General features: G+C 43.3%; 1 protein-coding gene across 1 annotated transcript in view; it reads left to right on the top strand.

Moving 5' to 3' along the window:
• The window catches only part of LOC126205909 (transient receptor potential cation channel subfamily V member 4), a 247,344-nt gene that overhangs the window by 223,701 nt on the left and 5,778 nt on the right, over nucleotides 1-17,865 (top strand). Inside the window, exon 16 of the mRNA XM_049938875.1 lies at nucleotides 16,373-16,575. Coding sequence (XP_049794832.1) covers nucleotides 16,373-16,575 — 203 coding nt within the window. The remainder of the gene's footprint in view (nucleotides 1-16,372; nucleotides 16,576-17,865) is intronic.

Below are 17,865 nucleotides of genomic sequence, written 5' to 3'. Positions count from 1 at the left end.
GAGAAGTTATTATCAGAGTTTTTTTTCTTTGTATACGTCTACGGCATTGCATGTTTCGAATTCTTTAAGTTCAATGGGCTCCATGTACAATTAATCTTAAATAGAGTGATGGTAGAAATGCTGTCTGGAAGCTTCCATATGAGGTATACTTTTTTCGTATTTGGTCTTCGTGGTCCTTATGCGCAATTAATGTTAGCTGCAGTAGAGTCGTTTGGTAGTTACCTTGAAATGAGGGTCTCTAAATTTTGTGTTTACAGTTCCTAGGAAAGAACACCGTCCTCCAAGGACTTCTGTTTGAGTTCTGAAAGCAGCTCCATGGCACTTACAGGTAACAAATCTAGAAGCCATTCGCCGAAATTCTTCAACATGACCTGGAACGGATCAATCCCACCAGTGAAGTAAGCAGGACGATAGTAATACACCTGAAAGTTACTGGTTTATTATTCCTACTCATCAGCATTAACTTGCATTTTTTCCGCATTTAAGGCTAGAGACCATTCATCACACCAAATGGAAATTTTGTCTAAATCGTCTTGTGTCCTCCTACAGTCACTCAGCTTTGATGACTTATCGTAGACCGCTGCATCGTCGGCAGACTACTGACCCGCCAAATCATTTAAGTATAAAGAGAACAGCAGCTATCCAATTGCACTGGGCTGCATGTTGGATATAGCCACTCTCGTATCTCTGAGCCTGTTACATATGCTCGTGCCCTCGTTAACGGGCCGCGATGGGAGATCGTGTCATGTACCTTCCAGAAATCTAGAATATGTAATCCACCTGTTACCTTCCTTTATAGTTCTAGATATATCATGTGAAATAAAGGCATGCCGAGTTTTGAACGAATGATGCTTTCTAAAATCAGGCTGTTTCATCAACATAAACAGCTTAGCCTCAAGAATGTTTATTATATTCGAACTGAGAATACGTACAAAGATTCGGGAGCAATCCGAAGTTAGGGATATTGGTCTGTAATTTTGCGGTCTGTTCCTTCATCTTTCTTGTATACTGGAGTGACCCGCGCTTTCTTTCGTTCCTTTATACCATTCGTTTCGATCTTCGTATTGGACGAGAAAGAAAGAGAGAGAGAGAGGCGGGGTGATGGACCAATTCCCTGGAGTACTCCTTCTAAAATCTAACAGGAATGCCATCCGGACCAGATGATTTGTCTGTTTTTCAAATCTTGACGGTGCTTCCTTATGTCAGTTATACATCTTCCATACGGGGGTCCGTCCGAAGGTCAAGAGACTGCATGTTTGTACGGTTTTCATGCTTGAACGATGTCTTAAACGTGAAATTTTAAACTTAGGTTTGGCTTTTGATATCTTCAACTGCCGCACCAGACTGGTCAACAAGGAACTGACTGGAATCCTTAGACTCGCTTACCGATTTTACACACGGCCTGAAAGTTCTCGGCTCCCTGCCAAATCTTTTGCTAAGTTGTGACGGTGGCAGTTACGTGCTTCACCCATTAATATTTCGGCAGCCGGCTAATGGCTTACGAGACCTCGATTCAGTCTATTAAACGTGCTTGATTCGATTATTCTATTCCCTACAGCTTACAGCCATGAAATATCGATCAAATTATACATCATCTTCGTTTTCCATTAATGTCGATGGTACTTCATTCCTAAATATACGGCTTACAAGTAGTATTGTTTAGTGCTCGTCGCAGTTATGAGTACCGGTAACTACAAGCGAGGTTCATTACAAAAGCGAATCATTACAAAAGCGATACTATCTGACTCGAAATAGCAAGGTATCTATGACAGGGTATGCTAATACACAGAAAATTCGGTGCATAACTGATTCTTTGTCTATGTGATGCACAAAACTAATTTCATTTTGTTTTGAGGTTATTTATTTATTTATTGATATTAGTTTCAGAAGCTATCCCCGATAGCCCCGCATCGCCATCACTGTCAAGATGGTACTTACTTCCGGAGGAGGGGTATGGAAAAGATGATAATGATGACGATGATGATGATGTAATATTTCTCTGTGAAATAATAAATATCGAGTAAAAGCACTACATATTTTGGAACACAACCTACGAGCAGCTTAGAGACAGAAGTGATGACACTTTCTGCGGGACCTGACCATCATTTTGCAGAACAATGCTCAAGCACGTAGAGTGCAAACTGTTACTGATTTGTTTGACTGATGGGATTGCTGAGTGCTGTACCACCTACTGCGGTCCCCTGACGTAAGTCCTCGTGAGTTCAACTCGATTTCTGACTGAAGGAAACACTTCAAAGCAATTGCTTGACGACTGCTGCAACTCATCGATTAACAGACCGCGCCACTCGAACTGTCGACACATGTGACACTGCTAAGAGCATCACTGGCAAGGGTTATACACTATGCTGGAGACTACTTTGAAGGTCAATAAAACTTTGAAAGACATATTTATTTTGTACGAGCTGTAAATAAATAGGGTCCACTGTTAAATGTCCAATCCTCGTATATAAACTCTCTCCTAGTATCCACCATCTTCTACAAGACGAGGCCCTTACAACAGAGTATAACACAGAGGTGCATGTGTGTTTGATGCTTTAGAAATACGCAGTGTGTTGCCTCTACAGTTGCTAAATTCATCGTATCATCCACAGTGATTAAATGATACACTGTCACTGATGCGGCCAAAGATGCCAATACAGAGATAGAATGTATTGTACTTAAACTGCCAACAGCCTCGATTTTTACATCAGTCTATCGCACACCCTTGTTCAGTCTATTTCAGTAATGTCCAGCCTTGTACCAATCCATATATCCTCAATTTACACTATAACTTTGATGCCACTGACTGATCTCCATGACAGCAGCAATATCTCCCTCCCTGTAATACTATTACTTGGAGTGCAATAAGACTCTCTTCACCAACTGTTCGGTGTTGTAATCAAGGAAGAAATTAACCGCATATTTACCTTCTCAGAGGAACCGAAAGTATAAGACCACTCGGATTACGTTTCGCAGACTCATCCAATTTGATTTCGTTTGGCTCCCTTACAACTCAGCTGATGATGCCATTCTTACGTGCTCTCCGTCCCACACAGCAACTTGTGTGATGAAGACGCTCGATCTGCTCACCACACAACGAATTCAACCACTGGTGGTGTTAAAGATTAATATGTTTTAGAACAGTTAGTCTAATTCTGAAGACGACGCTAGTTTGACTGATTATGGCATTGGTCTTCCGCTCCTAGTCTGCTTCTGTCTGTAACGGTAGGCTCAATTCAACGTCATGCTTATCTGTTAAACAAAACAAGAGTTAGTTTTACACTTTACAACAAGTAAAAATCAGTGATAGTGGTCAAGGTTCATGGCTGGACTTGAGAGCATCTATCTTTTGTGGTGACCTTCATTATCATCCTTTAAACTGACTGGCGTGTTGTTTTAGCGTCTCTGCTTAACTCAAATAGTTAAGCCCAGACTCGGCTAGCGTCTCTTACAACACTCCTACGGCCCAAATAATCAATAAGCTCTGTCTATCACGCTATTGCGTGCGACCAGCCACATGATTTACGTCTTTCTATGACAGTTCAAAACTCGCCTTTTCACACAACATCCTCATCGAGCCGATTACGAAATATCCATGTTTGATGCGTCCCTATCGCCTAATTTCGATTGACAGGCCACCGGATAGTCGTTTTGATCACCGGACTCACACTATCAACACAATTGAGATAACAGGTGCGTCTCGAACACTAATGCGTCGGACAGATCACCTCATAATTATCACCCGAAACACCCACAATCGCCATACGCCGATAACGCAACGGGTGGGTCCTGAACACTACCGCGTCGGACGTCATACCCTGCACTCGTCTCAAGAAACGCAACACATTCGGTGGGACGCAATATCCACCTACCACATCACAACACGCTCAACACACCCCAAATCCATCCACCACAGAGCCAGATTTTATCCTGAAAGCTCTCCTGTCCAATAGCCTTGCCATAAAATTTTGTATAGGAAGTTATCTACATAAGATAACCCCTTCTATAATTAATCTAATACTTCTAAATATTGCTCGTGTCATAGATGAAGCAAATTTTCTATACTAAGCGACCCAGTGGTCCCCATACAACAAAATTTAACATCAAACACATAATATACACACAATCCATACCAAAATAAGACAAGCATATGAAAATAGGAAAATAAATACACACATCATAAAACAAATAATCACAAAACACAAATAAAACACTGCCTATACTAATACAAATAAACATCGCCAACAAATCACAAAAATCTAATCTAATTATACACTACTTTGTTCCCGGCCGCGTTCTTCCGCAGCCGAGTGTGCAGCCCTAGTCATTCTTGTCTGTTTTGCGCAGTTTGCGTACGGCCAGGGTTCGCCGGACGTATTTTGATTATTTGTGTAGGTTCTGGATTGCGGTCTTCACTCGCTCTCCAGTTCTGCACTGGTTGATCCCTTGCATTTTTATTGGTTGGTTTCCAGTTATTATTACCCTGGTTCCACCTACGTTCCTGTGGCGGATAATGTTTGTTCTCTATTATCGCGTCACTGTGGATTGTTTCTTCAAGTTGCATGCTTTGTGAGCTGTACCGCGGAACTTACCCGTAAGATGACAGTTGTCTCTACGAGGAGTCTCAGCTTTTCTATCTAAGACCAGCCCGCAAATATGACAATTAACAGCCTTTTCATACAAGTCATCATTTTCCTTTGATTTGGTCATGGGAATATTGATGCTGTAGAGCTTGTGAACTTGCCATCAAAGTTTTCCAAGCTCAGTGAGAAGCCAAACCGCTGGATCGCCCCCCTACATAAGACTGATAGCTATTAAGTTTACAATCATATGCGCATACAACTTGGAACGCAGCCGCATAAGGCTCAGTGAGAAGCCAAACCGCTGGATCGCCCCCCCTACATAAGACTGATAGCTATTAAGTTTACAATCATATGCGCATACAACTTGGAACGCAGCCACATAAGGTACATGTTTTTGTGTGAAGGTTGTGTGTGAGGCTAAGGGGTTCCCTTCACAACGAGTAATAGGAGCCAGCAAGCATCAAAATCGGCGTACACAACAAAAGAACAACGCTGCTGGTGGTGAGTATTTTTAAATTTAATGAAGTTATTTTCCTCAGTGGGCATAACAACACGTACCGGGTCCTTGCATGCACAATCTAATAGATGTGTCGCTAATAACTCTTGAGATGAAAAATAACTCAAACACCTTATACAAATATGTTGTTTATGTTCATTTTTACTTAACTGGGAGGAAATGAGTCGGGACATGTCTTTGATCCAGACGTAGTGGTAATTATCACGTTCGGAGAAGAGCAGCATGTTGACATGCAACTCTCGTTCACATGCAAATTTTGAGAAATGGAGGGGGCCTACTACTGTATGCTTGTTCTGCTCATCTGACTTGCTTTTCTTCTCCAGGCCACAAACGTGGACCGATATTGCGGTATTCTGAGCTTAAAACTTAGGTATGTCCTGGATTCTTAAAGGGAACTCTATTCCGTCAAAGTTGTACTGTCTCTAAATATCTTTGACTTTGTAACTGCTGGGACGCTCGGGATGATGTTTGTAATTGTAATTTCTCTCGCAAGCCAGGACTGACCATGCAAAACACGCATTATCATAGTTATTTTGAACATTAACGCACGCCTGCTTTTTCTCAATATCTATAGGGAGTTTAATATAACTGGACCCTCCATTCATTGAATCATAGACATGTATATGGATGTCGAGGTGTGGTATACTGCTGAGCGCTTTAGCGGATCCACGTACTTCCATCTCGGAAAATCGGTCCATAATGGCGCTCAAGGTGGATTCTCGGTACAACTCAGCAATCGATGTGCTCCGAGAAATAACACCATTTTCACCCCATATATAATGCAGAGTAGCCGTCTCCGCGTCACCTTGATGTTTAGGGGGGTGACTCAGTTCACTGCATAATACCGCACTGCATTTAATGGCGTTAAATTCCGGATCTTCTAAGAGTTTGAGGAGCTCGGTCTCCAAGACGGGGAGGCACGCCTCCAAAAACCTTACAGGATCGCGATACCTCCCGCCTGGATTCTCAATTCTGGTGAAAGAGATTCGCCCCTCAAACGCTCTAGCAACTGCTGAGTATTCTAAGGGAGTCATTACGCCGTTATTCTGATCGATTTCATTATCGATAGAACGGGGGAGAGAACTACCGCTAGCCATAAGGAAATTACTATTATTACAGTTGCTACAACTAGGAGTCCACCCGATAGATGAATGGACTGGTGATGGGTAATCGTAATCATCATCATTTGCAGGGAGAGGTATACGTCTCGGAACGCACACCTTGCGTGGGCGGCGACGGCGAGCTGCTGCTTCTAGAGGAGGAGGGGGTGACAGCCGGTTTGAAGGGCCAGGCTGTGGCGACGGCGGACGGGCTGCGCAACCAAACGGATGCGACAGCGCTGGGGTGAGATGGCGCTAACTCTCTCTCTATATCATAACCCCGGTTGTGACATAGAGAGAGAGTTAGCGCCCTCTCCCCCCAGCGCTGTCGCATCCGTTTGGTTGCGCAGCCCGTCCGCCGTCGCCACAGCCTGGCCCTTCAAACCGGCTGTCACCTCCGCCTCCTCTAGAAGCAACAGCTCGCCGCCGCCGCCGCCGCCCACGCTAGGTGTGCGTTCCGAGACGTATACCTCTCCCTGCAAATGATGATGATTACGATTACCCATCACCAGTCCATTCATCTATCGGGTGGACTCCTAGTTGTAGCAACTGTAATAATAGTAATTTCCTTATGGCTAGCGGTAGTTCTCTCCCCCGTTCTATCGATAATGAAATCGATCAGAATAACGGCGTAATGACTCCCTTAGAATACTCAGCAGTTGCTAGGGCGTTTGAGGGGCGAATCTCTTTCACCAGAATTGAGAATCCAGGCGGGAGGTATCGCGATCCTGTAAGGTTTTTGGAGGCGTGCCTCCCCGTCTTGGAGACCGAGCTCCTCAAACTCATAGAAGATCCGGAATTTAACGCCATTAAATGCAGTGCGGTATTATGCAGTGAACTGAGTCACCCCCCTAAACATCAAGGTGACGCGGAGACGGCTACTCTGCATTATATATGGGGTGAAAATGGTGTTATTTCTCGGAGCACATCGATTGCTGAGTTGTACCGAGAATCCACCTTGAGCGCCATTATGGACCGATTTTCCGAGATGGAAGTACGTGGATCCGCTAAAGCGCTCAGCAGTATACCACACCTCGACATCCATATACATGTCTATGATTCAATGAATGGAGGGTCCAGTTATATTAAACTCCCTATAGATATTGAGAAAAAGCAGGCGTGCGTTAATGTTCAAAATAACTATGATAATGCGTGTTTTGCATGGTCAGTCCTGGCTTGCGAGAGAAATTACAATTACAAACATCATCCCGAGCGTCCCAGCAGTTACAAAGTCAAAGATATTTAGAGACAGTACAACTTTGACGGAATAGAGTTCCCTTTAAGAATCCAGGACATACCTAAGTTTTAAGCTCAGAATACCGCAATATCGGTCCACGTTTGTGGCCTGGAGAAGAAAAGCAAGTCAGATGAGCAGAACAAGCATACAGTAGTAGGCCCCCTCCATTTCTCAAAATTTGCATGTGAACGAGAGTTGCATGTCAACATGCTGCTCTTCTCCGAACGTGATAATTACCACTACGTCTGGATCAAAGACATGTCCCGACTCATTTCCTCCCAGTTAAGTAAAAATGAACATAAACAACATATTTGTATAAGGTGTTTGAGTTATTTTTCATCTCAAGAGTTATTAGCGACACATCTATTAGATTGTGCATGCAAGGACCCGGTACGTGTTGTTATGCCCACTGAGGAAAATAACTTCATTAAATTTAAAAATACTCACCACCAGCAGCGTTGTTCTTTTGTTGTGTACGCCGATTTTGATGCTTGCTGGCTCCTATTACTCGTTGTGAAGGGAACCCCTTAGCCTCACACACAACCTTCACACAAAAACATGTACCTTATGTGGCTGCGTTCCAAGTTGTATGCGCATATGATTGTAAACTTAATAGCTATCAGTCTTATGTAGGGGGGGCGATCCAGCGGTTTGGCTTCTCACTGAGCCTTATGCGGCTGCGTTCCAAGTTGTATGCGCATATGATTGTAAACTTAATAGCTATCAGTCTTATGTAGGGGGGCGATCCAGCGGTTTGGCTTCTCACTGAGCTTGGAAAACTTTGATGGCAAGTTCACAAGCTCTACAGCATCAATATTCCCATGACCAAATCAAAGGAAAATGATGACTTGTATGAAAAGGCTGTTAATTGTCATATTTGCGGGCTGGTCTTAGATAGAAAAGCTGAGACTCCTCGTAGAGACAACTGTCATCTTACGGGTAAGTTCCGCGGTACAGCTCACAAAGCATGCAACTTGAAGAAACAATCCACAGTGACGCGATAATAGAGAACAAACATTATCCGCCACAGGAACGTAGGTGGAACCAGGGTAATAATAACTGGAAACCAACCAATAAAAATGCAAGGGATCAACCAGTGCAGAACTGGAGAGCGAGTGAAGACCGCAATCCAGAACCTACACAAATAATCAAAATACGTCCGGCGAACCCTGGCCGTACGCAAACTGCGCAAAACAGACAAGAATGACTAGGGCTGCACACTCGGCTGCGGAAGAACGCGGCCGGGAACAAAGTAGTGTATAATTAGATTAGATTTTTGTGATTTGTTGGCGATGTTTATTTGTATTAGTATAGGCAGTGTTTTATTTGTGTTTTGTGATTATTTGTTTTATGATGTGTGTATTTATTTTCCTATTTTCATATGCTTGTCTTATTTTGGTATGGATTGTGTGTATATTATGTGTTTGATGTTAAATTTTGTTGTATGGGGACCACTGGGTCGCTTAGTATAGAAAATTTGCTTCATCTATGACACGAGCAATATTTAGAAGTATTAGATTAATTATAGAAGGGGTTATCTTATGTAGATAACTTCCTATACAAAATTTTATGGCAAGGCTATTGGACAGGAGAGCTTTCAGGATAAAATCTGGCTCTGTGGTGGATGGATTTGGGGTGTGTTGAGCGTGTTGTGATGTGGTAGGTGGATATTGCGTCCCACCGAATGTGTTGCGTTTCTTGAGACGAGTGCAGGGTATGACGTCCGACGCGGTAGTGTTCAGGACCCACCCGTTGCGTTATCGGCGTATGGCGATTGTGGGTGTTTCGGGTGATAATTATGAGGTGATCTGTCCGACGCATTAGTGTTCGAGACGCACCTGTTATCTCAATTGTGTTGATAGTGTGAGTCCGGTGATCAAAACGACTATCCGGTGGCCTGTCAATCGAAATTAGGCGATAGGGACGCATCAAACATGGATATTTCGTAATCGGCTCGATGAGGATGTTGTGTGAAAAGGCGAGTTTTGAACTGTCATAGAAAGACGTAAATCATGTGGCTGGTCGCACGCAATAGCGTGATAGACAGAGCTTATTGATTATTTGGGCCGTAGGAGTGTTGTAAGAGACGCTAGCCGAGTCTGGGCTTAACTATTTGAGTTAAGCAGAGACGCTAAAACAACACGCCAGTCAGTTTAAAGGATGATAATGAAGGTCACCACAAAAGATAGATGCTCTCAAGTCCAGCCATGAACCTTGACCACTATCACTGATTTTTACTTGTTGTAAAGTGTAAAACTAACTCTTGTTTTGTTTAACAGATAAGCATGACGTTGAATTGAGCCTACCGTTACAGACAGAAGCAGACTAGGAGCGGAAGACCAATGCCATAATCAGTCAAACTAGCGTCGTCTTCAGAATTAGACTAACTGTTCTAAAACATATTAATCTTTAACACCACCAGTGGTTGAATTCGTTGTGTGGTGAGCAGATCGAGCGTCTTCATCACACAAGTTGCTGTGTGGGACGGAGAGCACGTAAGAATGGCATCATCAGCTGAGTTGTAAGGGAGCCAAACGAAATCAAATTGGATGAGTCTGCGAAACGTAATCCGAGTGGTCTTATACTTTCGGTTCCTCTGAGAAGGTAAATATGCGGTTAATTTCTTCCTTGATTACAACACCGAACAGTTGGTGAAGAGAGTCTTATTGCACTCCAAGTAATAGTATTACAGGGAGGGAGATATTGCTGCTGTCATGGAGATCAGTCAGTGGCATCAAAGTTATAGTGTAAATTGAGGATATATGGATTGGTACAAGGCTGGACATTACTGAAATAGACTGAACAAGGGTGTGCGATAGACTGATGTAAAAATCGAGGCTGTTGGCAGTTTAAGTACAATACATTCTATCTCTGTATTGGCATCTTTGGCCGCATCAGTGACAGTGTATCATTTAATCACTGTGGATGATACGATGAATTTAGCAACTGTAGAGGCAACACACTGCGTATTTCTAAAGCATCAAACACACATGCACCTCTGTGTTATACTCTGTTGTAAGGGCCTCGTCTTGTAGAAGATGGTGGATACTAGGAGAGAGTTTATATACGAGGATTGGACATTTAACAGTGGACCCTATTTATTTACAGCTCGTACAAAATAAATATGTCTTTCAAAGTTTTATTGACCTTCAAAGTAGTCTCCAGCATAGTGTATAACCCTTGCCAGTGATGCTCTTAGCAGTGTTACATGTGTCGACAGTTCGAGTGGCGCGGTCTGTTAACCGATGAGTTGCAGCAGTCGTCAAGCAATTGCTTTGAAGTGTTTCCTTCAGTCAGAAATCGAGTTGAACTCACGAGGACTTACGTCAGGGGACCGCAGTAGGTGGTACAGCACTCAGCAATCCCATCAGTCAAACAAATCAGTAACAGTTTGCACTCTACGTGCTTGAGCATTGTTCTGCAAAATGATGGTCAGGTCCCGCAGAAAGTGTCATCACTTCTGTCTCTAAGCTGCTCGTAGGTTGTGTTCCAAAATATGTAGTGCTTTTACTCGATATTTATTATTTCACAGAGAAATATTACATCATCATCATCGTCATCATTATCATCTTTTCCATACCCCTCCTCCGGAAGTAAGTACCATCTTGACAGTGATGGCTATGCGGGGCTATCGGGGATAGCTTCTGAAACTAATATCAATAAATAAATAAATAACCTCAAAACAAAATGAAATTAGTTTTGTGCATCACATAGACAAAGAATCAGTTATGCACCGAATTTTCTGTGTATTAGCATACCCTGTCATAGATACCTTGCTATTTCGAGTCAGATAGTATCGCTTTTGTAATGATTCGCTTTTGTAATGAACCTCGCTTGTAGTTACCGGTACTCATAACTGCGACGAGCACTAAACAATACTACTTGTAAGCCGTATATTTAGGAATGAAGTACCATCGACATTAATGGAAAACGAAGATGATGTATAATTTGATCGATATTTCATGGCTGTAAGCTGTAGGGAATAGAATAATCGAATCAAGCACGTTTAATAGACTGAATCGAGGTCTCGTAAGCCATTAGCCGGCTGCCGAAATATTAATGGGTGAAGCACGTAACTGCCACCGTCACAACTTAGCAAAAGATTTGGCAGGGAGCCGAGAACTTTCAGGCCGTGTGTAAAATCGGTAAGCGAGTCTAAGGATTCCAGTCAGTTCCTTGTTGACCAGTCTGGTGCGGCAGTTGAAGATATCAAAAGCCAAACCTAAGTTTAAAATTTCACGTTTAAGACATCGTTCAAGCATGAAAACCGTACAAACATGCAGTCTCTTGACCTTCGGACGGACCCCCGTATGGAAGATGTATAACTGACATAAGGAAGCACCGTCAAGATTTGAAAAACAGACAAATCATCTGGTCCGGATGGCATTCCTGTTAGATTTTAGAAGGAGTACTCCAGGGAATTGGTCCATCACCCCGCCTCTCTCTCTCTCTTTCTTTCTCGTCCAATACGAAGATCGAAACGAATGGTATAAAGGAACGAAAGAAAGCGCGGGTCACTCCAGTATACAAGAAAGATGAAGGAACAGACCGCAAAATTACAGACCAATATCCCTAACTTCGGATTGCTCCCGAATCTTTGTACGTATTCTCAGTTCGAATATAATAAACATTCTTGAGGCTAAGCTGTTTATGTTGATGAAACAGCCTGATTTTAGAAAGCATCATTCGTTCAAAACTCGGCATGCCTTTATTTCACATGATATATCTAGAACTATAAAGGAAGGTAACAGGTGGATTACATATTCTAGATTTCTGGAAGGTACATGACACGATCTCCCATCGCGGCCCGTTAACGAGGGCACGAGCATATGTAACAGGCTCAGAGATACGAGAGTGGCTATATCCAACATGCAGCCCAGTGCAATTGGATAGCTGCTGTTCTCTTTATACTTAAATGATTTGGCGGGTCAGTAGTCTGCCGACGATGCAGCGGTCTACGATAAGTCATCAAAGCTGAGTGACTGTAGGAGGACACAAGACGATTTAGACAAAATTTCCATTTGGTGTGATGAATGGTCTCTAGCCTTAAATGCGGAAAAAATGCAAGTTAATGCTGATGAGTAGGAATAATAAACCAGTAACTTTCAGGTGTATTACTATCGTCCTGCTTACTTCACTGGTGGGATTGATCCGTTCCAGGTCATGTTGAAGAATTTCGGCGAATGGCTTCTAGATTTGTTACCTGTAAGTGCCATGGAGCTGCTTTCAGAACTCAAACAGAAGTCCTTGGAGGACGGTGTTCTTTCCTAGGAACTGTAAACACAAAATTTAGAGACCCTCATTTCAAGGTAACTACCAAACGACTCTACTGCAGCTAACATTAATTGCGCATAAGGACCACGAAGACCAAATACGAAAAAAGTATACCTCATATGGAAGCTTCCAGACAGCATTTCTACCATCACTCTATTTAAGATTAATTGTACATGGAGCCCATTGAACTTAAAGAATTCGAAACATGCAATGCCGTAGACGTATACAAAGAAAAAAAACTCTGATAATAACTTCTCTGTAATGCAGTAGAAACACGCATACATGAAAAGCAGGAAATACACCCTTCTCAAAGTTAGCTAATATCAACTCTGGCAGCTTGTAGGTGTAGGGTAGAGTTTCGATGTTTCTGTCGCTGGTTTCGAGTGGTTCTGCGAATTTTTTTTCTTGGCAGGATAACACCAGTTGTATGGTATCGTCAGTTTTCGCGGCGTATTGCGATTTTATGCCGTCCTTCTGTAGTGCTTTGCATATAGTTGTGTAATTAGGGCCTATCTTTGTGATTAATTACGCAATTAGGATCGATCTTTGCGTCAGTTTCTCGACCAAAATAAATAAAGTACACTAACCTAACCTTCCTCTCCCGCATCTAGGCAGGTTTCATGTGTTGGGGGTGCACTTGAGCATTCCGTCCAGGAGCACCAGGGTTCGAGTCCCAGAAAGGGCTCCGGCATTTTTTAATTTCCCATCAATTCCATGTGTGTCTGGTGGTTTAATTGTGTTAGGTGGGAGCACTTGGCCTTTCCACCCAGGAGGAGCAGGGTTCGAGTTCCAGAAAGGGTTTCTCTCTCTATGGCACAACCCGCTACGGTAATAACGACTAGAGAGTCACCACTTGCCGGATACACTGCGTGCGATCTTGTTGTTGTCTACTAACGATGCTTCTCTCTCTATGTCACAACCCGCTACGGTAATAACGATTAGAGAGGCACCACGTGCCGGATACATTGCGTGCGACCTTCGACTAACGATGCTTTGGAAGGGTGACGGTGTTATGAAAACATTTCATGTCTAGCGCATATACGTAGGCGGGTGGGAGGGGGGGGGGCGGGGGCGGGGGGGGGGGCGGGGAGGGGGCGGGCGGGGGCGGGCGGGGGCGGGCGGGGGCGGGCGGAGGTTGGTGACGGTATTTTGGAATGGTACCGACGTTGTCCCAATACTTCCGCAAGCGCCTATGAATATCTGCGGTGCTCTGTTTTTCCTGCCCAAAGAAACTCAATGAGAGTTCTGTTTAAAAGCACTTCCGTTACAGACGCCATTTTGAAGGCTACGTATAGGGCCGCCTCCTTCGGAACTTCCTGAAACTATAGGAGCTGAAGCGGGAATATTCCAGGATGTTTCACAACAAATTCCGCATTTTCTCACCCGAAATTGGCCGAGAAAAAATGCGTTGCAGTACTTATTGAACGCCCCTCGTGTACATATATATACTGAACGCCCCACGTATATATATAAGGGCACTGGATATTCTGCTCATACGAATATGTGTGCAAATACTAAAAAGCGCTTTTTTGTCTTCATACACTTTTCAAGTTATTCACTTAAAACCTGGTGGAGGCATTCTGACTTTTGTTTCTGTGTTCGAAATAGAAGTGTTTCTTCTCTCTTATTACACATGAGTTTTAACTCTCACCTGGTTTTGTTACTTACTTACTTAACGCGATCAGGCCCAATGGACCGCGCGCTGCTTTCAGAGACTGCCTCCACTTCAGCCTGTTTTGGCTCCTTTCTGCCATCCTTCCAGCACTCCCACTCTCTGAAGGACTTTGGATACGCAGTCACTACATCGAGTTCTAGGTCTTCGTACGGGCCTTCTGCCGGTTGGCTTGGTGCTGAGTACAGTTTTCGGCCATCGGTTGTCCTGCATTCGAACAAATTGCCCTGCCCACTAGAGTCGTCGTGTCTTCATTATAGCCACGATGTTCGGCTCTTTGTAAATATCGTACAACTCTGTATTGTGACGAATCCTCCATTTTTCACCCTCATTATCGTAAACTGGTTTTGTTGCAGAATTTTAATTTTTATTAATAACATGAGAACCAAAAGCGAACATTCTTTTGAAATGCGCATCCAGAGATCAAATTCTCATTGTAACCAAGGAGCAGTCATGGTGTTTCATACTGGACTCACATTCGGGAGGACGACGGTTCAATCCCGCGTCCGACCATCCTGATTTAGGTTTTCCGTGATTTCCCTAAGTCGCTTCAGGCAAATGCCGGGATGGTTCCTTTCACAGGGCACGGCCGACTTCCTTCCCCATTCTTAACTAATCCGATGAGACCGATGACCTCGCTGTTTGGTCTCTCCCCCAAATCAATCCAGCTGCCTAAGATGAAACACGTGTCATGAAAAAGAAATGTATCTCAGCAGTTGCAACTAGAATACAAAATTTAATAAACTATTTGTGCAGCTGCTACCGATACCACGGATACACAAATGAACAGTTGAAACATTATTACTCCAGGCATATCAGAATCCTGAATAAGTGTGGTGATTTAAAATATTTACGTGCTTGTAAATACGTCAGTTACACAATGTTCAAGCAGTTGCGTTGACAATAATGTTTATGTAATGGCACATAGTATTGCGCTGTAGACTGCATCGCAATGTAGTCTCGACGGGCTGCCGTATCCGTCTCGCACGTGTTATTCTTGCCGTTTGTGGCTCAGAAGTAGCAACACTTGCAGAATTGGTTTCTTCTGTGTTGGGAAAGAGATTTATTGAGTTTGACGATTGATTATCACCTCTGTGTAGCTTTCTCTTCAGATACAGATGTGGTGGCTTATTTGCTGCTTTAAATAATGCAGGTATTGCATTCCGTACAACTTTTCCATGTTCTAAATTCAGTGATTTGGCTGCAAGTGTAGCGAACGAAACTTGACGTTTTTGGGTTTTGTACGACGTATTTCTTCAAAAGGTTGGGTCTTCTGTTGTTTAATAGCCTTTTTTGTTCTTAAAGAAAAATGACATTCTTTGGTAATTATCTGTACGTTACGAGAGAATAGTAAAGAAACTGCCTTGTACTGTACCGTTTCATACCTCCCAGGGTCCTCAGGAAACTAAAAAAATCAAATTTCCTGCTGTTTTTTAGACATTGTTGATTGTTATGGCACAACATTCGCTCCTTATTGTAAAAAGCTACGTTAAAAATCAACATGGACGAGACTCTTCGCACTCCTCCGATATTGCATTCAGAAGTGTACTTTGCTAGTCTCTTAGTGCACTGCTGTCGCAGTCAGTAACAGCAACGAGACGAAGTGTCGCGAATTTGATTGAACCTTAAGTCACAACAACAAAGAGTAAAATGGACCATTATAAACCCCGTTACTCGACGCCGACTTCTTGAATACGTTCGTGGAAACGTTGTGACTACGTGTCTCCCAGAACCACTAAAAATAATTTCTTCTTTTTGTCCTACATCTTGTTGAACTGAAAGGGGGTGTGGCCGATATTGAAAACGGCTTCAAGACCAAAAAATGGTGCAAATTTTAGTAAACGATCCTCTACAAAATCTCGTGGGTGGTGAAACGAAACATTGATTTTTGGCGTTAACAGATTAACAGCCCTGTTTGAATTGTGCGTAGTAAAGCGACAGGCGGCGGTTGCACGTTGCTGGTGCTGAGTGCGCGGCGGCGTGTTGCAGACGGCGGCGCGATGCTGGGCCGCGGGTCGCGGGCGCGGCGGGCGCGCTCCGCCAGATGGCGGCCACCCACCAGCGCCTCCAACGGCAGCGCGCGGCGGCTGCTCTTCCAGCACCACGGCCGCTCCTCCACCTCCAGCTCCAGCGGCTCCGGCACGGGGCTCGGCATCATCAACCCCGCCTTCATCGCCGATAACCTCCAAATGGTACGCTCTCGCATATCTCTTACAGTCACTGTTGCGTCTGGTTCGGAACACTAGAATACGAGAACGGACACAGGGTCTCGGATGGAAGTTAAACGATAATAACGATGCGAGCAGTCTTGCACAGTAATCTGCACAAACTCAGCGATATCTAATTCTAATCACATTCCAAATCAGAGACTTGTCAACAGCAAAGCAAGTCAAAACCCACCCGGTACCAGTCACAACGTTTTACCACCGCTGTAAATAACGACTGAGCACAGGATAATGAAACTGCTTTTCATGCCTAATTTACTTGCTGTCCCGTGAATGTTATTCTTCTGCTCTGTTCAACTATAGTGAGGTATAGTTGACGTCATGCCCTCTCCATTCTGACTGTATACACAGCCTTGTGCATGATTGCTTGTGTCACATGATAACACAAATTCCTTCTCATAATTTGGGAAAACTAATATAGTTCCAGTTATTAATAAATCTCTCAAATGACTGAATGCATATTCTCACTAAACTGACCAGTGGAACTTTACTTTTTTCTTCTTTTGTTATACAGGTATCCAGCTGGACTCCCTCATGACTAATTACATGTCCTAAATACTGTAGTTCTTCTGTCGCAAAGTTTTCTAAACCAAGTGTTACGTGCACCTTACCCACAATATATGCTCTTCCAAATTCTTCATAAAGACAATTACGTCATCTAAATACACTGTACGTTGTCCAGCTTCAATCCAGCACTACCCCAGCTAAGAGGTGCTGAAAGTATCTGGTGTGGTTTTCACAGTGATAATCTCATGACGCAACCATAAATTCTGCCATTTGGCGATCCTCTGGTGCCACCTCCAACTGATGATAACCACTGCACAGATCCAGGGTAAAAAAAATATCTGCATTTCTCCAGACTATCCGAAGTTCCTATTACATTTGAAGTAGGATAATCTATGAATGAACACTTATTGAGCTACCGATAGTCGGAACAAAAGCTATATGCCTTCATTCCATCTGCATTTTCTTCAGGATAATTTCCACTGGTAGTTCTAGGGAACTGTACTTTTCTCTATAATACCATTTCGTAGTTGCTGGTTAATAAATTCATCCACCACTGGCTGCAAATAATGTGGCATGTGGTAAAATTTATGATACATGGGCAGTTCATTATTTCTTGCGATTCTGTACTGTATCACTGGGGTCACTGGTAAAGACCAATGAGGATTAAGCAGACCCTCATATTCTGACAATAACTGCCTACTGCTATCTTCTCTGCTTCTTTCAACCGTAGACCATTATGCTACACAATAC

The sequence above is a fragment of the Schistocerca nitens genome, chromosome 1, assembly GCF_023898315.1.
Source record: "Schistocerca nitens isolate TAMUIC-IGC-003100 chromosome 1, iqSchNite1.1, whole genome shotgun sequence".
Classification (NCBI taxonomy): domain Eukaryota; kingdom Metazoa; phylum Arthropoda; class Insecta; order Orthoptera; family Acrididae; genus Schistocerca; species Schistocerca nitens.
Note: the sequence above shows the minus strand (reverse complement) of the source record. Positions and strands in the feature narration are given on the sequence as shown.